The sequence below is a fragment of the Rhyacophila brunnea genome, unplaced genomic scaffold (assembly GCF_057557595.1).
Source record: "Rhyacophila brunnea isolate RB1 unplaced genomic scaffold, BYU_Rbru_1.0 scaffold_5, whole genome shotgun sequence".
Classification (NCBI taxonomy): Eukaryota; Metazoa; Arthropoda; class Insecta; order Trichoptera; family Rhyacophilidae; genus Rhyacophila; species Rhyacophila brunnea.
In genome coordinates, this window is record NW_028233170.1 from 44,168,964 (window position 1) to 44,193,331 (window position 24,368).

The 24,368-nt window shown below is 35.6% G+C and overlaps 2 protein-coding genes across 2 annotated transcripts in view; both read right to left on the bottom strand.

The window, feature by feature from the left end:
• The window catches only part of LOC147066447 (uncharacterized), a 1,147,709-nt gene that overhangs the window by 862,124 nt on the left and 261,217 nt on the right, over positions 1 to 24,368 (bottom strand). The window lies entirely within an intron of this gene.
• Positions 883 to 24,368, bottom strand: part of atk (artichoke) — a 98,647-nt gene continuing 75,161 nt past the window's right edge. Inside the window, exons 2-4 of the mRNA XM_085955406.1 lie at positions 7,829 to 8,044; positions 4,319 to 6,942; positions 883 to 2,775 (exon numbers count right to left, since the gene is read on the bottom strand). Of these exons, the coding sequence (XP_085811532.1) occupies positions 971 to 2,775; positions 4,319 to 6,942; positions 7,829 to 7,965 (4,566 nt within the window). The 5' untranslated portion in view covers positions 7,966 to 8,044 and the 3' untranslated portion in view covers positions 883 to 970. The remainder of the gene's footprint in view (positions 2,776 to 4,318; positions 6,943 to 7,828; positions 8,045 to 24,368) is intronic.

Sequence of the window (24,368 nt, forward strand, 5' to 3'; positions counted from 1 at the left end):
ATTATTGAGCTATTGGATCTCTTGGAAAATTTTCTGCATGCGGCGGTCCCTTGGAGAAATTCATGCACCCACAGATGTATTTTCTAGTCCAAAGTCAATAATATGAAATCAGCACATATGCCTGCAGACACTTTCAATATTGACATTGTAGTAGTGACAACTAATTCAGTTATCCAGTAAAATAAAAATAAAGTTCATGAATATTTATCTCCTGATTTCAGCAGTACAAAATGTAATTTAATAAGCATTGAGCTGTGACTGGATTTTGTGACAGATAGTGTTTATGTTTTGTGTGTCAGTGACAAGCTGCTGCCGTATGAATACCTATATATATAGTGCAGGGAAAGGCAGCAGAAGTGTAGGTATAAGGAGATTCTCTTAGGTATACAACCTTCGTAAGTGGATCATGGTTCAAGGCTTTGGTGAGTGGTCTAGGATAGGGAGGTCTGGCTACCTACATTTTAGTATGGGATTTTTGTCACCTATAACCTTTTTTGCGAAAAGTTCCCATTTTTCTGATAGATATTGTATGGAATAATGAATCCTGCAGATATAATATCAATGGTGTTGGGCCAAAAGCTGGGTTTTCCTCGATGAAAATAAACAAAAAACATCTTACATAACTTCTTTGTGTATTTTGTTTTCTAAAATAATACATTTTTCTTTTATGAACATTGCCCATTATAATTATTTATTTTAGTCGGGTAACACTGGGTCATGGTATCAGCTCATGTCTATTAATAGTTTTATAACATTTTATAAATATATTTCATAGTCATATTTAAAAAAATGCACATTGGACAAATAAAAGAAAAATTAATTAATCTTATATACAATATATTATTTATATCTTTAATATACACAGTTAACATAGCGCTGATTACCTATCTGAGTAAGCAGTCAATATAAATAACAATAGTTTCCGTGTAAGATTTTCCCAATATTTAAAAATCACCCAAAATTGTCCCTGTCAATCGAGTGACTGGCCCGAGGTGTAATAATAGACATTCACAAAGACAACTAATGCCGCACTAAACACTAAATTATCACATTGCACACTACCGCCGCTATTACTAGTACCGAATTTTTCCACCCCCGGTCCGATGAACGGCTCAAGAGTGCTTTGATTATAATTATTGTAGTACCAACTTAAAGAACTATTATACGGAGTGTTCTTTGTCGTAGAGTCGTTGTCGTTGTAAAATGATGTTTTGCCTCCTCTGTTATTAGACTTGAACGGCTCCACCGAAGACGGTATCTGGGTATTGTCGTTATAACTGTGAGGATATTCTACTTTTGTGATAGTCGCCGTCTTTCTACCGACCGGTGCTGTATATTGTTGATTACCCGGCACAGCTAGAACTGATAGTGCACTTGGTGACGCTGTTTGCTTGGAAATTTCTTCATTATTTTCCAAAGAATGTTTCTGAACCACGACCGATGGTAAAGTACTCGTTATTAAATCTCTCTCATAGGCCGTCGTAGGGAATTCATTTACACTACTCGGGTAACTTCTGTTATTAAAACTGTATTCATTTGAATCCCGAGATGTGTTATTAGGAATGCCTGTGACTGTATTTTTACTAATCAGTATCTCTGCCGGACGATCGTCTTTAGAAAGTAATTCTTCATATGTGAATGATTTTTTATCGGTAGCTCGTTTACCACCAGATACTGAAGGCTCGTCTGTTTCAACTGAACTAGAATTATTGTCAATCACACTCATATCTTTAGATAGACTTGGATTTATATTAACGTAATTGTGAACTGTGTTTTTATTCAGTTCTGCATTGAGAGATTCGTTTGGATTATGATTCAGCGGTGATAAAACATAATTGCTTTGATTGACTTGTGTATTTTGTTGAGAATTAAACAGTGCCCCTTTGTCTATCACTTCATCTGAACCGAAAACTCCTAAGGCCGGATCTCGGGAATCCTTGTCAGATTTTGTTATTTTATCTAGCCTCGATGGGAAATCGTCCGGCCACGATGTCCGATTGTTCTTCGTCCTATCGGCTTGTGAAACATTTACACTGGGGTCCGGTATTGGCATAAATCCGCCAGAAGCTCCCGGCATTAATGGAACAAAACCTCCAGTCTGATAGTCGGGTTGAGTCGGAGGATAACTCTGCACCCTTCCTGGACCTCGAGATCTTCCGTCTACGACTTTTCTCTCAGTTTTTCTCTCCGCTCCCCATAATTTTCCGATATTCAGCGAAGGAATGGGCATTCCAAAGAAAGTAAATCCTGACCCAATTGGTTTAGTTGGGTTTCCTTGGTTGGTATTACTTCTGTTAGGGTTCTGTCCCGCATAAAGTGTGGGCGTATCTCCCGGAGTAAAATGATACGACGGAGTACCATTGAAATGACCTGATCGATTGTGATTGAAATATTTACTCGAATTACTCAATTCCACAAGATTGGTATCATTGTATGGGTAATCAACGTATTCGTCGTAGAAATATTCAGATTCTTCCGGAGAAGGCGCCATGTGTACATTATTTGTCACTTGGGGCACCGGGTTCGTTTGGTCTCGGATCTTCTCCATCCAAGGCGAGAAGACTTCCGATGTTCCGTACAGGGATGTGTCGATGATCTCTCCCTCGCAGCCGGGCAAAACGGGTTCCTCTCTGAGTTTTTCGTTGTCGCATTCTTGTCTGTAAAGTTTTCTGTCCTTCAGAAGAGCTCCGTCAGCACACCTCGGTCCGATTGAGGATGCTTCTTGCAGCCACGCCCTAAACCATACCAGACTGCAGCCACAGACAAGTGGATTCCCTGAAATAAACAGATTATTAGTAATTTTTCAATACGTTAATACACAAAATTTAAGAATACAATAATCTTTTTATTGATAATACATCGTTTTAATAAACCTAACATGCCGATTCGAAAAATTCCGACCATGTCCGATCCTAATAGGATCATATGGGCTTCCACAGAGTAGAGGATTGTATTAACAGATTTTGTTTTTTACGAGAAATGGATGAATGAAGCAATGGAGAAACGGATTCAAACTCACATCATTAAATGTCCTGATGAGTGTAATTATCCATTGAACTATCAATGTGTCTAAAATTCAAGAGAATTATTATTAACAACTTCGATATCTGAAGTCTTTCATACTCCACCAAGCTTAGTGTGACAAATTCACACAATGAATGATTTGAGTTCATATCGCGCTCGGTCCAACATTTTTCTAATAGTTTATAATGTTTATAATAATATGTTCCTGAGTTTATCGATACTATGTGTTATATTCAATATATTTCATTCAATACAATATTCAGATGCATTAACTACACGGCTTCCCAACCTATAGGTCGCGACACCAAAGGTTTTCTGTGGGGTCGCTGGCTGATACAGTTAACCTAATTTTTTTTTATTTTTAACTAAATCACACCCCAAGGTCCAACCGACAAGACGAATTCGTGGAACTGAAAAACAATTCTTCGGCACGTAACTTATTTAATGAAAAATTTCTGAATCGATTCTGTGTGATCAGTCATATCCAAATGTTACTATGCTTGCCTTTCGAGTTTTATATCCATTTGCTTCCACATATCTCTACGAGAATGGATGTTCAACGCTTTTTCATTTGAAAACCAAAGCAAGAAACACATTAAATGTTGAAAATGACATGCTGAGGTTTAGCATTAACGAAAACTCAATCGTGGATTTTGAAGCTGGTTACAAAATCAACCATCGCTTTAAATATGTCTCAAGTTAAAATTATATTGAATATACTATAATAAAAAATCTATTCTCGATGCATTTTCTTTATCGTATTAAAAGGCCTTTTCACAATTTCGTCGTGGGTCACTTCTCGAAAAAGGTTGGGAATGTGTGCATTAGCAGAATACAATAACAATGCTATAAAGACATGAATGCAGATTTGCAATACAGACCCTTCTTGCAATGTAGGTAGAGATCATTTTTCAACCACATTGATCCCGTTCATAAAAGAAAAAAAATCTATAAGCAGGGTCATTCCATAGGGCCCTCATATTTTTCACATGCAGTGTCCATTATTTTGGACTGGTTAAAACTAGTTGGTACTGAATAATTTATTTGTTTGCATATATTATAAGTATTATTTTTTTGTTGCATAAAACTATTATACTTTCATAATTATTATTGTTATTGTGAACTGAATCGGACCAATTATCGTATTTACATACAAACTTAATCAATCTAATCAAAATATCATAGACAATAAATTATTTATGAAATATTATATCAATATTTTTCTCTTCTTCTTTAGTATGTAGTGACAATTTAAAGTAATTTTATTCAAATAGTAACAATTTTTTACACATACCATCTATATCCAACACTGCAATGTTACTGCGAAGAGCCTTCACCGATGTCTCCGGCAATGAAGTCATTTTATTATTTCTCATGCTCAATACTTTTAATCTGGGCATCCCGTTGAATGGTGACCCCTGCACTGCGCAAATCTTATTACTGTCCATCTTGAGTTCCACCAGCCATTCCATACTTTCAAACGCCATAGCTCCGACTCTGGTTACCTTGTTGTGACTCAAGTCCAAAATTTCCAGAGACTTGACATTTCTCAGCCCCGCCGATTCTAGGCCTCCAATTTGGTTATTGCTCAAATTCAAAAACTGCAACTGAGGCACCTTGTAGAATGCGTTGTTCGAAATTCTGTGGAGATTATTATCTTGCAGTTCTATATTTCTCAATGATGGTAATTCTGCAAACGCTGCGTCAGGAATTTCAATCAATCGATTCCCACTCATCAGAATTGTTTCTATATCTGGTAAAGTTCGAATTCCTCCCGAATGTATCATTTCTAAATCATTTCCACGTAAGTCTAACATTTCAAGACTCTGCAGATCTTGGAACGCTCCTTCTTTTAGTTCCAAGAGTTTGTTATTTGACATTCTTAATTCTTTCAGAGATGTCAAGCTCTCCAAAACACTGGGAGAGATAGCTTTCAACTGATTATTACTCATATCCAATTTTTCCAATTTTACTAAACCGGAGAACGTTTGAGGAAGTTCATTCAAATAGTTAGATGATAAATTTACTCTTTCTAACGTTCTCGCTTTTTCTAATGCATTGGGAGACATTTCTCTTAATCGATTTCTGCTCAAATCCAATGTCCTCAAATGAGGAGTGTCACGCAAAATATCTCCTTTCAACACTTCCAAAACATTTCCATGCATATCTAATTGTGTCAGCCCGACCATGTCTTTGAACACCTTAGGACTTATGGACATAATCATGTTACTGTGCAAGTCGAGCATTTCCAATCTGGCCAAACCGTTGAACGATCCGTCTTCAATGTGTTGTAAGCCATTCAAAGAAATATCTAGTCTTCTCAATTGAGGAAGAGATGTCATTACTCCCGTTGGTATATTTCTCAAAGCATTAGCACTCAAATCTAACATCCGCAGTGACGGTAAATCTAAATCTGGAGAAGGAGGAAGAGGTAAAGAACTCATTTGATTTCTTGCCATGTGCACATATTCTATACCTCTCGGTAAGCCCGGGACAAACTCGAGGAGACGATTTCTGCTTACGTCTAACTCATAAAGCCCCATGAGATGTCTGAAAGTAGCCGGATGAATCGCTGCTAAAGAATTACCAGATAAATTCACATTTTCCAATAGCGGGGTTTCTAAGAATGTCATTGGATCGATTATTGCAATATTATTTGCACTCAAATCCACTTTTCTCAGGGACGGTAAATTGGTGATCAGACGTGGCTCCAACCTTCTAAAGAAATTCATCGACAAATCCAAACCTTTGAGTGCTGGCAAATTCCAGAATGGTCCATCTATATGGTTAGAGAGGCTATTATTTCTCAATCTGAGCTCTCTGAGAGCGGGCATTGTTGCAAACGCTTCTCTTTCGATCGTCCGTATCCTGTTGCTGTCCAAATGTAAACGTTCCAATGTCGGATGTCCTCTCAGAGCTCCGTAAGGAATATCTTCCAATACGTTTTTACTCATATCCAAAAACTTTAACCTAGGCAGTGCGTCTAATATTGCTCTCAATTCAGAAACATGATTTATTTCATTACTTACAAGCCACAACTCCTCGAGTCCACTTCCAGAAGTTTGTAAAAATGACTCCGGGTGTACACGCTGCACAATATTATAATTGAGGTCGAGCGTTTTCAGTAGAGGCACTTTGTGAAAAGCTCCATGGAATATTTCAACAATTTTGTTCCTGGATATGGATAATTCTTTCAAAGCTGCCAAGTCTACAAACGAGGCTTCGTTGAGTCTATCGATGCGGTTTCCGTCGAGTCTGAGCGTTGCCAAAGCAGGTAACTCGCGACACACCCGACCGACCATTCCTGCGTCGGTTATTTTGTTATTCTCAAAAGATACCTCAGCAAGAGATGGCAATAATGACATAGCTCTCAAATGAATCCATGTCAAGCCGCAATCTGATATATTAACCATTGACAATCGCGGCAAATCATGTAGCAAGTTTGACTCCAGCCTGCTTAATCTAGGACTTCCGGTCACTTGCAATTTTTCCAGTGACGGTAAATGCTTAAAACTTCTTCCGTTCAGCTCGATCAACGATGACGATTGTACCTTGAGATATCTCAAGTTATTCAATCTCGAAAAGCTAGGTAACCTTTTCAATTGATCACTTTCTATTGTGATCGCCTGTAGTTTCTTCATGTGAGCTACGCTGTCTACTGGCAAACTCCTAAGGTCATCTTCGACAATAAACAGTTCCATGAGGGAGTCTTCGAGGCCGGCGAGCCATCCCGGAGCTACTCGCTCGAGACTGTTGTGCCGCAGCATGAGACGAAGCGCTTTCAGAGTCCGGAAAGCACGTCCAGGCAACGATGGCAAGTAATTGTGTTCGATGATCAGCTCATCGATGGGTCGGGAAATGTAATTCCCGATTGTTTTTAAACCTTCCACTACCTTTGGTAAATCACTGTGCGTGCACCTGTAATAAAATTAGAAGTAAGTGTAATAACCACAATAATAAGTTTTCATTGAGTAGAGGGGGTGGTAATTATAAATAGGAAATGTGTGGTGAATACCAAGTGATAAAAACTCATTTTATAAATTATTTTGAATTAGAGTTGTCATTTCATAACTTTGCACTTCGGCTCTATATTCTTAAATATTTTTTTTACATATATTTTCTTATTACTACATATACTTAATATGTACAAGTGAATATCATTTGATCTAATTTTATGCGAGGTAATCAGGCAAAGAGGCCTATCGGTGTAGTGAAAAGTTCCAAAAAAAGTGTAAAGTTACCACCATATAAACGCTGAATCTTTTCAAAGAAACACATGTATTACGATAATGGCTAAAGGTTTTATTCTAAACATCAATATTTTTTAACAAATTTTTCATAAAATTGTCTTTAATTGAAATTAATTTTACAGTGCCATGCGGTTCAGTGTTAGGACATACTGATAACAGTTTGAGCGGCATGACCACCCAACCAAAATACAATGATCTATTACTGCAGACCCTAATAAAGGTGTCAGGGCAGAAGGGGTACGTTGCTCACTCAGTTTACACCGCCAAAGGCTTGGTTTATCGGCTATGCCACCCACATATATGTTATTTGTCCTATCAATCTAAACTTTTCGCCAATTGACTTTTCATGATCAGTTTAGCGATTCAAATCTAAAAAAAAAATATTCCATCGATTTACATTCTGAGACAGTCAAAGGCAAACGTTTCAGTTACACAGTCTTCTTCTAGTCAGGCTACTGTAGGTAGTCAGGCTACTGTAGCTGTCTGTAGGATTACTGCCTTAGAAGATATATGCCACATAACCTAAAGCCTTATTTAATATGAATTATTATTACCAAACTTGTAACTCCTCTCCCCGAGTGGCACAGACGCAGGGTAGAATTGAGCCGGGTGGGGGGCAGGGGGGCCGCTGGGCACCGGCCAGTGCGCTCCACGCCGCCACCACCAGCAGCAAGTGCGCGGACGCTCTCATTGCGTACTCTCAGCCCCTAGCTCATCATGCGAGCCAACTCTCACTCACTTCTTGCCCCTTCTTTTTGATATTATCATTCCTGGAATCAAAATAATGTCTTTTATAGAGATAAAATGCATAATAATTAGAGATTTTATTTATTTATAAAATCATAAATTGATTAAGAAATAGTTTTACTTTTAATGTGCTGAAATCTGTAAAGTTATCGCTCCGTCTCGTGGACAAAATAATTTGACCATCTGAGCTAGATATGTCATATAACAAAAAATCTAGCACACTGTTGTTTAAAAATGTGATAACCATGTAAATATCCTCAGAAAATTTTCGAGCGCTCTGGGTCGTAAACTTTTCCATTTCGAGCGCTTGGTGGGTTGCCTTCTCGAGTGTGGAGAAATATGGGATAAACTTGAAAATGTGTTAAAGAATATGTTATTTTTAATATCAGTGGTAGACAACCTATTTGAAAGAAGGGCCAATTATCCATTTTCTAATTTTTTTAATTAGGTCGAAATGTTGAAAAATAATGATATACCTATTATACTAGACGAGACATATATTTTATTATTTTTTATTTAATAGTTATATTATGTGATTGGAGTAGCTGATATATAACTTATATATCGGCTACTGCAATCACACTCCACTCTGCATTACGTACATATGTATTTTCACGTTAGAACTTAGTATATTAGTGGTGTGGTGCAAGAAGTCATTAAGTGACATTTTTGGTAAACTGAGTTAGAAGTCATTATGGGTTATTTTTTATGTAAACTATGAAGGCAATAAGTCAACAATACGATTTTGGCTATGGAACGGCTGCTTTGGAGGTGAAAGAAGTCATCAATTGTATAAAAAGTTATTTGTAGATTTTTATAAGAAACTTTGAAAGCGATTTGCCGAGAAACATGCATTTGTTAGTTAATGACTTCTTGCACTACACCTAGGATTAGAATTCTGTCGTAATCAATGAAAAATTTGGTAATGAAGTACTTATTATTTTGATGAGCATGCGGCCCACGGGCCGCGGTTCGTGCGTCACTAATATAAATCTATTGAATGCAATATTGGCAATATTTGAGGACACTCAGTGCGCTTTGGGTTTTTTCTATGATCTGACTATTGTAAAAAGTAAACCGAATCCAGCTTCAAAACCTTGATCGATGGCAACTGGCTTTTGCATTTCTATTTTATTAATCTATTCTGTAGTCTTGAACTACATTTAAATAATAATATGATGAAACGAAATAATATAAAAGCATTCAACGATCACATACTTTTTGGGTTTTAAATTATCAGTAAATTGTATTAAATTACATGTTTCATATTCCGTCCCCCGTAAACGCTCATTCAGTCCCCGTGACCATCACATTGCATTAGCAATGGGGTCTAGGACGATTTGGCGCCGGGACAACTGGACGCCACGCAATTCGAAAATAAATAGACGTACTTATAGGTTCTTTTAAAAACTATATTTAATATTATTATTTATATTTAAATTATTATACTCGTATTATGATTTAATAGTTGGTGAGAATTTAAATATGCACACGTAAATAATGATTTAATCGTGCATATGTTTAAGTTCCAACGAAAAAAGAGTTTTTTATTTTTATATAAAGCCTTAGGCATGGTAATTCTCAATCCGCGATAAAAAAAAACATTATGTTAAGAGTAAAATGAATTAAAGCTACTAAGTAGTAGACATAAACTGAATAAAATACATGTCTACGACGGTGCGGCGTCCAATTGTCCTGGCGTTTAGTTGTCCCATTCCCTTGGCAATGTGTTTATGTATGACAATGACATCTATGAAACAGTAGGAGATATTAATAAATAAATAAATTATTGTGGTATGTATAATAATAATTATCTCCTATATATTATTATCCTAAGAGATTTTGGAAAATACGTCAACTTTTTTATTGAAATACCACTTTGTTGATTATTAAAGGAATTCACTTCAATTTTTGGAGTCCCGAATCTACTTCCATTTGAATCGGGCACAATCTGATAAAACTCGACACAATCACAGATAAAATCATTTTTAAATCGCGTTTTATATCCGTCACCATACATTTTCGCTTCTTGCTGTCCGTCTACCTCAAATTGATTATATTGTCGCTTAATACTTTCTATATAACCGATATTTCACAAATATGAATTAATATTCCACAAAACTATTCAAATCTGTAAGCGGCACATTGGCGTGCTACAAGAATTAAATGCATATTTCCTCACTAATTATTACGAAAATATAAGCTAAAACCACGTCACTGCTATTTATCTGTCAAACTAATAGACTAATGATTGTCATTTCTTTTCTTTCGCGAGCTACCTAAAACAAGTTCATTTGACGTGTCAGAATTCAAATTTAGAATTTGCAGGAATAATCGAAAAAATGTGACATTTCTATTAGCACCCATAAAATAATCAATTTCAATCTAGACATTTATTGTAAGATGGATTATGTTATTGTAAATTATGAATATTGTAAAAAATGACATTACATATCATTTATTCTTTATCACCTTTAATATCGCTTATTGGCAAATAATATTATAATAGTCAATTATTACTATTTTACGCCATAATTAGGTAGGTACAAAAAAAAAAAAAAATTAAGCATGTTGGAATTTAATCAGTAGTATTATTAAGAACCTACTAATTTTAAAATAAAATACCATTTTTGCTCCTAAGCAAAGCGTGTTGATACACCCCTTCAGAGTGGTAATAACTTTGAGTATCTTGGTGTCTTGAAAGACTTATTACGAGAGATAGTTTTTAATTTTTTTTCAATCTAATGGGATCTTCCCCATTGAATAAATAAAAATATTGTAACGCAATAATCTAAATGTATGAAAAATTAGACTATCCTGCTGTGGCGATGGGTGGAGGTAGGGTGGATCCACTAAGCTTTGTCAATTCTACGTATTTGTTTACATTGAAGTAAGAATACAATTTACGATGTTGTCAGTTTGCTTTTAAAATTCAATTAAACTCTGGGAAAACCAAGCCATAATATGCATCTGTCTGCAAAATATTTAAAATAATGCCATTAAATCATAAATCATTTTGAATTTTTAAAACACATTCACCGCGGAGTATTTAATTACTATTATTAATTACCACATTTAAATAACATGCTAATTATATCTAATGGCCATCTAATACAGACACAACAATTATGCCTTCAGCGCTGTAAGGATTTTAACTCATTTTTCCGACCATGTCCGACCATATGGGCCTCCACAGAGTAGAGGTTTGTATTAACAGATTTTTGTTTTTTGCGAGAAATGGATTTCAGCCACTTGCTCAACCTATTAGGTCCATACCCTGACTCACACACAAATTGAAAAACAATATGTGTACTTGCCAGGCCCAGGATTCGAACCTGGGACCCACGGCGTGATAGTCCAATGCTTAAGCCGCGCGGCCACCGTGGGCGTAACTCATTTACGGGGTGTTTTACGTGGGCGAAGTCGGCGCGGAGCGCGCAACTCAAATGTATAACCGTGTGTGAAAATGTTCGTAGACAGTCTTTTTTTCGTTATACGTTTATACGGTTATACGTTTGAGTTGCAAGCGCCGCTCCGCTCCGCGCCGACTTCGAACACGTAAGACGTTGCGTTAGTGCTAACATCGCGACTGGCGCGTTTGGAGTACTTGGCCATTAGATATAATTAACGTGTTATTTAAATATGGTAATTACAAGGTATTTAAAAGTTCAGCAGTGATTGTGTTAATAGATAGAATAATAGTTTTAACTACTATTGTTTGGTTTAGGCAGGGTTTAATGAATTATAAAAAACTAACCAACAACATGTGTAATATGTATTCTTAGTTCAACGAAAACATAATATAAGTATGAATGAAAAAGTGCAATATATAAACATATTATATTCTATTAAAATGTCAGTGGTAGAAATCGGCGATTGCCAGCTGTTCTGCTAGGTCTATCAGCCTGAGGTGGTATCGGACGACATTGTGAAGGTCAGACTCTAGAAGAGATTATGCATACGAGCCCAAATTTATATTGGCAGTAATGACTTGCAAATCGTAAAACTGACAAATCAGCGAAATGTCAAACTGTCTGAGGTGAATGAAAATCCATCCCGAAGGGAAAACTATGGCACCGTCTATGCATACTACACAAATATATTAATATCCAACACCGCCAAGCCGTCTGCAAGACCTAGCGAGACAGACTGGCGACCGCCAGCTGGCTCAGCTAGTATATAATAATATGTATATGCAGTGACGTCCCTAGACAAAATGCCGCCCCTAAGCAGCGCCAATATGCCGCCCCATTTTTTATAGAGTATTTTTATCATCCTTCCATGTCTCCAATATTTAAGAAATGTGTTGTATGGATACAACTTTCAAAACTCGCGAGTGACTGGCAAAAATATATGGATACATTTATTAGGTTAGTATGTACCTACCTATAATTAAAACTTAATTCGCAAATCTGCACGTGTCATTGCTTGTCATCAATGACGTGACGTCCAAGAACAACGGAAGTAAACTAGACATCGCGAACGAAAAAATTACATTGCTGTTAAACCTTTCATATTAATTAATACATTTTGTTTCCAACCAGTGAGCTCAATTTTTTAATGAAAAGATATTCCCGTTATTACTAAATTTAGGTACCCATGTATATATACATATACCTAATGATTACCCTCGATTTTCCGACCTTCGAGCAACTGCCGCCCCCAAGCGACGCTCAATCTGCCTACCCCCACGGGACGTCACTGTGTATATGATATTTTTCAGATGACACGTAATTTCTGTCAGGGTGCCGAAAATGTTTGTAAAAATGAGTTATCATTTTTCGTTAGGTGCTATACCTATATTATTAAATAAGTATGATAAAATTAAAGAATGATATCAATGTATCATGGCGTTGTATGGTTGATAAAAAATATAGGTACACCATGGTAAATATAGGTTATAGAAAGGTAGGTACAAATTAAATTAAATTTAACCTTCCGTAAAATTCCTTTTTTATCATTTAGCCCAGGAGTAGTCAACCTTTTTATACCTACCACCCACTTTAGAATCTCTGTTAGTAGTAAAATTTTCTAACCGTCCATCGGTTCCACAGTAATGTTGATTTATAAAGTAGCTAAGTAACTTTACTTCATAAAATTTATTTACACAATAATTGCGGTAAAAGGATTTTTCATCCAGTCAAACACAGATATTCAATGCAGATTTGACCAGTCAAAAACAGATTAATGAGTCCCGTTCGAAGGTATCTATTCCCTTCATAAGCTCGTCTATAACGCTGTGAATTAAATAACCAAGGTTTCTTATTCATTTTTATAACGACGAAGTTAATTTTTTTTCGAAATAGAAAGTGAAAACTCTAATGATAAAACTCGCTTTGTATTTTGTATAACCGGATTTTCCTCAAATTGCATCATTAAATTTACACGTAATAAAAATATCCATGCCTGAACCAACATTTAGAGCTACCATTGTAAACTGTAGCATAATTTTGTATACAATACAATTCTCGATGTCGAAACAATCGACAATTCTTTTTCTATTGTGCTACATCCTTCATAGCAGGCACCAGGCATTGTTTACACATCTTCAAGGTAATCATCACCTCATAAACACCTCACAAGACGCATCTCAAAACCAAAACATATTTTGTAGTTTGTATTCAAATACGATAATACGTAATATTCTCACTGGTTGTCTATTTACGATTTAGAACAAATTATAAATATCAATCAAGGTTATCTATGCGTCTATCAATTAAGATAATTGAGAAGCGGGTTAGATTACCCAAATTAAAAATAACAAGATAAAATTCGTCTTTGAAGATTCATTAAATAATTAAGCATTCGTTTGTTGTTCGAAATTATGTAACTGAAGTGTTTTCATCCGCATTTTTTCGATATATCAGGCTATAGGTACCAGTGGCGAAGGTTGGAGGTAGGCTGTTAAGATTCGATATTAATAATGCACTTAAACACGGTCAGTCATACTTATTTGTTTTCATTGAACTAATAATACAAATTTGCAGATGGTTCTGATTAGTTATTAAAATTCAATGAAACCATGCCTAAACCAAACCATATTAGCAGTGACGTCCCTAGACAAAATGCCGCCCCTAGGCAGCGCCAAAATTCCGCCCCATTTTTTATACAGTATTTTTTATCATCATTTCATGACTCCAATATCTAATAAATCTCATGTATGGATACATTACTAACAAAATATGTAGGTACCACTAATACATACAAAATTAAATTTAGATATAAAAAAAAACAATAAATATACCCAAATCATCAGAGTCTGAGGTTCTATGTGGTTGATATTTTACACACATTGGGTTGTTCCATTAAATTTAACAATACACAGATTTATTATTTCCACACCATTTTTACTATGCTATTATTGTGGGCATGTAAACAAAATAATTTTAGCTACGTCTATATATTATGCGAAATCATTCTCCTCGATTTGCCGCCCTTCGAGTAACTGCCGCCCCCAAGCAACGCTCAATCTGCCTACCCCCACGGGACATCACTGCATTTTAGTTTAGATATAATTATTGTAAGCAATCCGACAAAAGTAGTGCACACCTTTTCAGTCTTACTTATTTGTTTTCGTTGAATTAAAAATACATATTACGGATGGCGTTGATTAGTTATTTTTTAATTCATGAATCTCTGCCTTAACCAAACCATAATCGAAATAAAATATATTTTTCTATCTATAAATATCAAAAAATATGTATGGTTTAATGGCAGAATTTGAGATATTTTATAGATGGACGAATATTTTTCAGCTATTATGTACTATGGCTTGGATTGGGCATGGTTTAATATTTTTTTTTTAAAACTAGCAAACACTATTTACACATTTAATTCAATGAAAACAAATAAGTTTGACTGACAAAGTTTAGGATGAACTATTTATGTCAGATCTTAATAGCCTACATCCACCCTTCGCCACTGGGCTATATTAATGGGAAATTAAGTTACAAGGAACTGCTTACAATATGGCCACGGTTATATCCGGAAATTAGGTGTAAGTACCGACCATCTGTAATGACTATTCCTAAATACACTGAAATACTGAAAAGTGTTGAAAATACTGAACATGTTAAATGTCACCTAGTAGGGAAACTATGCGATATAAAATTAAATATTAATTTAGGTAGGTACAACTTGTTACAACCTCATCTAATTTATATTAAAACTTTGTTAAACTATGTTTAAAATATTGTCCCAAACGCTGTGCCCGTGTACTCATCTCCAAATGATTGGATCGAATCAAGAATGCCATGGGTTCTTCACGGAATGAGACCTTGCATGCCGGTAACGGTGGGGAAAACTCGTGGGAAAAGGGTGCCGATATAGTCTAACCATCCGGGCTACGATCCTCAGTCATTCGGTCGGAACAACCAATAAAGACGAAGACTAATAAGTTACATTTTAATAATATTAATCAATACCTTTACCTACTAGGAACCTATCTACCATCGATTTAAATAAAAGTGTTATAAAATACACGTGTCCATTGAACAGTTTCATTATATTGGTTATTTTTATTTTCTTTCGAATGTATCGAGGGAGATTTTTAATTTCATAATATAATTATTTATTATTTAATTATACATAAAAAGGCAATATTTTCTAAATCAAATAATAATATACGTAACTCAATTAATTAATTAATTGTTTAAAAGCTTGTCTTACACATTCGAGAAAACTTATCAATCTTCACACATTAAAAAAATATGTACTAAAAAGATGAAAGTGTTAAACATAATAGTGGAACGCACATATTAATATGATTATAGGTTTATTTTCATCATAAGTATTGGTTTATCTTCGAATTAAAAATATTTATGTATTTAGGTATTGGTTTTTAATGGTAAGTAATGGTTATTATTAAATTTACTGTTTTCATAATTTAACTTAAAATATTTATGATTAGGTACTAATGCGGCACGTTTGAAATAAAAGACAGAGTGGACGACACAAACGGACACTGATGATCCTAAAAATTATTTTCCCAATTTCTTATCTCTTTCTTTTGACCATGTCCGATCCTAATAGAAATATATGGGCCTCCACAGAGTGGAGATTTGTATTACCATATTTTTGTTTTTCCTAGAAACGGATGTTAGCCACTTGCTTAACCTATTAGGTCCACACTCTGACTTCAAACACATATTAAAAAACAATATGTGTATGTATTTGCCAGACCCAGGATTCGAACCTGGGACCCATGAAATTATAAGCCGACGCGTAAACCGCTAGACCACAGTGGGCTTTTATTTAATAGATGGTGTAAATTTGGAAGGCAGTGAAACCTGCTAGATTTTTTAACCCCACCCCATTATAAATCAATAAAAAACTAGGAATATTTTTGTCAAAATGGACCAAAATTGACTCCTAGCCACTACATGACTCCTGACGGGTCTAGGACGACTTGGCGCCGGAAAAACTGGACGCCACGCAATTCTAAAATAAATAGACGTTAGGTACTTATACGCACCTTTAAAAAATATATATAATATTATTATTTATATTTAAATTATTATATTATGATTTAATAGTTGGTGAGAATTTAAATATGCACACGTAAATAATGATTTAATCGTCCATATTATGTTCCAACAAAAAAAGAGTTTTTATTTTTATATATAGCCTTAGGCATGGTAATTCTCAATCCGCAACAAAAAAACATTTTGTTAAGAGTAAAATTAAAACTACGAAGTAGTAGATAGAAACTGATTAAAATTCATCGTCTGCGTTCTGTTTACGTGTCTACGACAGTACGGCGTCCAATTGTCCTGGCGTCCAGTTGTCCCATTCCCACTCCTGACCACTACACCGGTCAGTTTTTACAGACCATATTAGATTCGCTGCCAAGCTCTATGAGCTTTGCCTTGTTACACGGCCAACATGTTCATCTGGCGGCGAACTACAAGATGCAAACCACATCCTCTGGGAATATCCGAGAATATGCTCCGAGAGGGAACAGATGCTTAACTCTGTCCAACGAGCTATTGGGCCCATCAGACCGTCCGACCAAGTCGCCACAAAGGCCAAATATATTACATTTTTTAAAAATGCGGCGCCTTATTGCAGACAGATAGTTTTTTTGTCCGTATTGTTTTTAAAGTTTCCTTGCCTTTCTCTCCCTTGGCACTTTTTATTAAATTACATATTTCAGTAAACTCAATCAAAACTCTCACTTAAGAGCGTGGGCTGCTCCTGAGATATTCCCAGGCGTCACATCCAAATGTATGGCCTCGTGATACGCTCGATTAAGATTGAGTGTGGTCCGGGGTGGATTGATTTGGAGGGGTCCATGGTTGTGTTGTTAAAATAGACCCCTCCCCAGCCATTTTCTGTGTGCGCGCCTGTATGATTAGGTTATTACCTAGATAAGTAAACACACGATTTGATTGCTAGGTACCCACTCGATGCAACTAGAACTCACAGGCAGAACTTCTAGAATCTAGATTCTAGTAATTACCTAGGTACACTTACTTTATAATGTTGTTAAATTCGATTTGAGAGTAAATTATTTACGCTTCGCTTACTATTCATTCGTGATGAAGAGGAATAATGTAATACTTACTATAAAACACGTCTCAAAATGATATCTATTATTATTTACTCTGAGAAAAGTTTTGCCTCTCGAGATCGCTAAAGCCTGACTGTGTCATGAGTCTAAACCTCTGTCGCCTGACTGGTAAATCGCATTTATTTACACGTAAACTGTCAATAATAAATTATGTTTGTTACGGATGGACTCATAAAATAACAATTTTCCAATAGTAAACAAACGACTCCGATTATATATACGTCGGTATTAATCGTGGCCCCCGCATCCCGAAGCGGGCCTCCTGGCTAGCACCTTTGGCGGCCCCCCTACCTATCGCTATGGTTAACGGCAGTGTGACGATCTACAGTTGCATATTATTCCAAATTGTATTCGAACTAAAATTTAGGGTATTTTTAACGATTTTTTGTATTTTTAATAAACCCACTTTTACTTTGTCAATTATGGACTTGTCGAATATCGACAATAATCAAATAATACATCACACAAATACATATTATTATTAAATGGTAGCATGCTTGAAGCGAAACAGCAGGCGACATTTTTTTATTATTAGTGCAATTTTGATAATATCATGTATATTATGTGTGTTTATCTCACTTGGCTGGTCGATCTGCTCTCCTTAAGCCCGGACCCCCAGCCTAGAACTGCCCCTAGAAGCCATAGTATTAATACATCGCCATGTAGGGTGTTATCATAATGAGGGAAAACAATATGACAGAATATGTCAATTTTCGACGGAGTTAGGGCTTTGAAGAACATTTGACATCAAAAAACGAACGAAACGTTTTTTCTGAGAATAAAATATTAAATGGTAACATCACATTAAATTTACTGAAATCGTTTTTAACAGATTATTTTTTTGACTAATGGTGATTCAAAATGTGACGCAATTTAGATATGTAGGTAAAACAATATGCCATGGGCCATGGCGTCGAACCAGGCTCAGTCAAAGCCCGGTGCAACGCGTACCCCCACCTAGAGTTGGGTATTTCCCGAGAAAATCTCAATCTCGAGATTCGGAATTTCCCGAAATGATGAAATTTTGAATTCTCGAGATATCGGGAAATTTAAAAAAACCTGTAAGAATCCTAAAATCAGTGTAAAAACAGACAAAATCCAAAAAAATATGATTTTTTATTTTATTTGTGTAAGAAGACAAACAAAATAGAAGTAGGAAAACAAAAATAATTTAAAACAATACTCCTTAAAATGGAATTTCAAAAAACACAAACTGTCAATCGCGTACGCTTTTGAGACACAAAATTCCCTGATGTTGCAAAAATTGCGCTCATTTTGAGTCGACGTTGGCTTAATTGTGTTAAATGCCCGATCAGTCTTTGAACGTTTTGTGTTTTTTGTCCACTTTATTCATATAGAAAATGGTTTTTTGAATTATTATTTGATAATAAAGAAATCCCAAATCCCGAGAAAAGATTCTCGAGATCCGAGATTTCCCGAAATGTTAAAAATTTCTAGTCTCGAGATTCGGGGTGGAAAATCTTGAAAATTTCTCGAGAATTCCCGTCGGGAAATTCCCGAAATCCAACTCTACCCCCGCCAAACTCTTCTCGTACCCCAGGGGGTACGCGTACAACACTTTGGGTATAGTACATTGAGTACCTATATGTTTTATAACTTTGCACTTTTTACTACACTGATTCGCTTCTTTGCCTAATTACCTCGCATAAAATTAGATCAGATGATATTCACTTGTATTAATAAATGCAGTAATAAGAAAATAAATAATAGATAATATTATATAATATTTATGTAAATATATATTTTTAGAATATATTACATCATTTTTATCCTAGAGCCGGGTGTGCAAAGTTATGAAGAAGCAACTGGAAAAATGCGAATTCGCTGACGAATCTCCAATACATCATATTCGTGAACAACCCGTGTATAAATTCCAAATAATATAAGATCAGACACATACATTTGAAACATTTGAATGAGATCATACACAATTAATACTTGAGTTTATTATTATATTCCATCGCCCTCCGACCCAATATTATTTTAATACCCAACTGTAGGATTAATTAATTTGTGAAAAAAATAAAACTGAAAGCATAGCCTTTTGTGTTCAGTTAGGTTAGGTTAGATTAGCATCCGCATGAGCATGGCGGAATCTGCGTTCAACCAATTCAAAGTAGCATGGAGTTCACCGTTGTTTTCTGTGAGCATCAACTGACGATTAATAATAATTGTAAACGATGACATGCTAACCGCCAATGCGTGCAACCAAAGTTCATAGACAGGGCCTCCTTATACATAAGGCACAATTATTAATAGGTACAGTGCCTAGGATCTACGAACGTTTTGGGTTCTAGTTCTACAGGGCTTTATAGTGTCTAAAAACAAAAAAACACACTCCGCTGCACTTGATCCAATCATCAGCTATCCAGCGCTCGAAATGGAAAAGTTTACGAACCGGAGCGCTCGACAAATTTTCTGAGGATATTTACGTAGTCATCAAATTGTATGTGTATTTTATAATAATGAGTGTCAGATTTTCTATTCTATGGCCTATCTAGCTCAGACGGTCAACATATTTTTTCCACGAGACGGAGCGATAGTTTTACAAATTTCACGAGCCGGAACGGCGCTCCGGTGCGTTCCGTTCCATTTCGAGCCCTGCAGCTATCTTTACTAAGTCATGCACTTGCGATAGGTTAAATATTGTTTAACATGAGTGTAAAATTTCTGGAAAAGTTATTATATAACCGGCACTTCAACAAATAAGGGTAGACTATGACATTTCTTTTATTTTGTTAACTGTCAATTCATGGTGGAACTGCATTGTATTGTTGTTTTTATTTAATAAAACGCAATTTTTTATAGTACTTATTCCACTTTAATTAATATATTAGGACCGGTTTCGTCCGCCTCAGGTTGAAAATGTCCCACTGAGGCGGACGAAACCGGTCCTAATATATTAATTAAAGTGGAATAAGTACTATAAAAAATGCGTTTTATTAAATAAAAACAACAAGACTATGACATTATACAAAACACTATTCAATCTGGTATGCAGACCAGTAATGGCACAGGATAATATATAGGTATCAGGATAGTATTGTGGCCCCACGATCGGCGAACGGCTTATAATGTCGTGGGTGCCAGATTCGAATCCTGGGTGTGGCAAATATATTTACATATTATTTTTCAATTTGTGTTTGGAGTCAGAGTATGGACCTAGTAGGTTGAGCAAGTGGCTACCATGCATTTCTCGTAAAAACAAAAATTATCTTAATACAAACCTCCACTCCGCGGAGGCCCATAATAATAAGATCGGACGTCATCAAACGAAGAAAGAATTGTAATAATTTACGAGATCTTTTAAAAATTAACATAAACGATTATTATACGTAGGTACCTACGTGATAAACATTGCATAAAATATAAATAAAAACGTTAGAACAAAGCCTCTAAAAACAAAAGTGCCCAGTGCCTACGAAGGCCTTAAAACGGCTCTGAAGGTCTCGGTTGTTGATTTTTAAGAATCGATGTCTCTGTCGGATACATTAGTGTGACCATATCGCGATCGTTCGAGTCCATGTGTAGACATGGCAGGTTTTGATGACAGATGTAATCACGAAGAAGCGCTATATGTATTATAGGACATGAACTCCTGGCGCAGCCAAATACCTAGTGAGACACCCCGCACCCGATCCTGTCATCGTGGTCGATCCCTTTCACCCCGCAGCAATAAATGTAATATATTGCTGCGATATATGCAATATTGCAGCAATATATGCAGTGCAGCAATATATGCAATACGATCAGTTGTCGTATCATCCTCAGCGCGCATATATTGACAAGAGACTCGTGACGTAGCGCTGAAGTGATGGGAATAACGCGACTTTTATTTGCTGGACGCTTCCGAGATTGGAACATGCCACTGTGTAACACAAGTATAGTTCCCTATTTATTTTCTAATAACATCATTTTTATTTTAGAAATAATGTGGTGTTTTTTATACATTCTGCATCGAAAAATATCATATTCTTCAATGTATCTTTTATGTTCTGCCGAGGTCATGCAATAACCAAAAAATAAACAATCCCAATCGATGACAGTGGTGTTTTTACGATGTGTTAATATTATCAGTACCTATATAACTTTCATATGGACCTACATGTTGATAAGGTTGATACAAAGATTAATTTCTCTTAGAATAAAAAAAAGATTTTTCTTATTTTCTTGCTTGATAAAAGATTGGGTTTATAATGGTTTTTGTATGATTATAATATGTGTTATATGACTGATTCCGTTTGGTTGGCAGTATTTCTCAACCGAGTGCAATAAGGATTTATCAGGAGGGAGTAATAGTTATATTTATTAATATACTTAATAATCAATTTAATATACTACGAGTATTATAATGTAAAGTACAATGTTGTGAATAGGTAATGGACATAAGATATAAAGTTTTTTTTATTAAAATAAACATTTATTTTATTTGAAATCATTGTAAGCAACAAAAACAATTTAATAATAATAATAATAAATAAATTGTAGAATAAAAAATTAAAAAGTCCTTGTAACCCAAACCACATTTTTTACGTGTAAAATTCATTAAATTATTCCTGAATCTAAAAATGTTATTTAGGCTTTCGGCAAAAATGTGTAGTGATATCAAATTGGCGAAAATAATAGATGAAAGCTCTAGCGGTAATGCAGTTTACTGTATTTTCATTTGTTTTAAAAACAAATGAGTCATGCTTTCACTTTTTATTATTTTCATTTTGTTAAAAAGCAAATGAGTCATTTTTTTCACTTGTTCCTTTTGATTCCATATGGATTCCATCATTAAACATGAGTAATTAAAATTAGTTGTCTTTTTCTACAATTTTCTACAATAATTAATGGCGCATATGAAAACGCTAAGATGAATCGCACTCCATTGACGCTGACCCATAATAATATTATTGATCAAGTTTAATGTATAACGTGTTATTGTATCAGCGATGTCCTATGATCATGGCCATGGAGCGAAGTTTGCCGGCCCCCAACCTATAGCTAAGGTTAAGGGCAGTGTAATGTTCTACGTAGTGCTTCCCAAATGATATTCTGCGGAACTCCAGGGCTCTCTGTACAATCAACAGTATTTTTTAGCGATTTTTAAATAAATCTGCTTGAATTTTCGACACTCAGCATCATATTATTATGAATCACTGATCGCGATCCCCTTTTGTGATAGCCAGGTAACACGTGACCCTTCGCCATGTTAGATAAATAGCTATTTTTATTAGTCGGAAACACACTAAAACTTTAAAAATTATAAAATAATATTCTACTCGTCTAATGGCGACTTTTCTTTACTATTAGAGCAAAATTTTGGTGTGTGTTTATCTCACTTAACTGGTTGACCTGCCTCGCCAGGGCTCTCCTAAGCCCGGGCCCCCAAGCTAGAGCATCACATAAATGCCAGTTCAGTTGATACTATACTTTACTTTTACTTTATGTTTTGACTAACAAAATAAAACCAAATAAAATAGGTACTTACTCGTATGTTGTATTTAATGTATAGTTGTATTTCTACCCCTAAACTAGTCTGGTTTTGTATATAAATTACTATAACTTTCAGAACCGGATTCACCTTTTGAGTAGGTATAGCTGGGATGGAGTGCTTGGACGTCTGAATAGTATTTTCAAGAGTAACCTACCATTGTGTCTTAAGCGTAGGGTGTTCGACCAATGTGTGCTACCCGTGCTCACGTATGGCTGCGAGACGTAAACCCTCAACACGAGAGATGCCCAAAGGCTAAGAGTCGCACAGCGAGACATGGAGAGGTGTATGTTGGGCATCACGCGAAAGGACCGTAAGAGAAACGAATGGGTTAGGAAGCAGACAGGAGTACGCGATGTAATAGACGTTGCCAAACAGCTGAAACGGAGATGGGCGGGGCACATTGCTCGCCGAAAGGACGGCCACTGGACAAATGCCGTCATCCAGTGGTACCCAAGGGGCACGAAACGGCCACAGGGTCACCCTAAAAGCCGCTGGATTGACGAACTGGTAAAGTCCGGCGGAAATACGTGGCAGCGAACGACACAGGACCGAGAGAGTTGGAAGAAGCTTGGGGAGGCTTTCATCCAGCAGTGGATTGGCCCCGGCTGATGATGATGGTATAAATATAACAGAAACCTTCTTCTCTAACAAAACGGTCAATGCACTCACTTGAGATATAGACATTTTTAGCGATACGATATGTATTCTGTTTTTAAAATTCTATTTTATTGTTTTTTTAAATACTTATTGTTTTCTGTTTTATTTCTTTTCAAAAAAATTATTTTTAGCTTTGTTTTTTTCTCTACATTGTTTTTTCTCTGGTTGATTTACTTGTACTTTTTATTCTAAATGTCATGTTGTGAACGTCTTGAATTAATAATTTGTTATGTAGGTACTCAACGTGTCTTTTTTAAATAATTAAATTAAAAGTCTTTTAAGATTAAAGATCTGAAAAATCTTAATATGCGATGGCTCCCAAGATCATTTTTCTATTGCATAAGATAACCCAATTTAATACTAGTAGGTAGGTACCTACTTTACAAACTTCCGCGGTCATGCCTACCAAATCGATGAAATCGGGTTATTTTGAAATATGAAGGCTGGAGAAATTTCTTGATTCTCCTTTGATTGACAGAATCGACGTGTATAAAATCTCACGATTAATAAAACTAATAAAAGATAGTTTTCACCGCCGAATGGATTATTAACGCGCACTTTTTATTGTTAACGTTTTCAAAACAGATTTTACTATTTTTGCTAAATCTCAAAATGA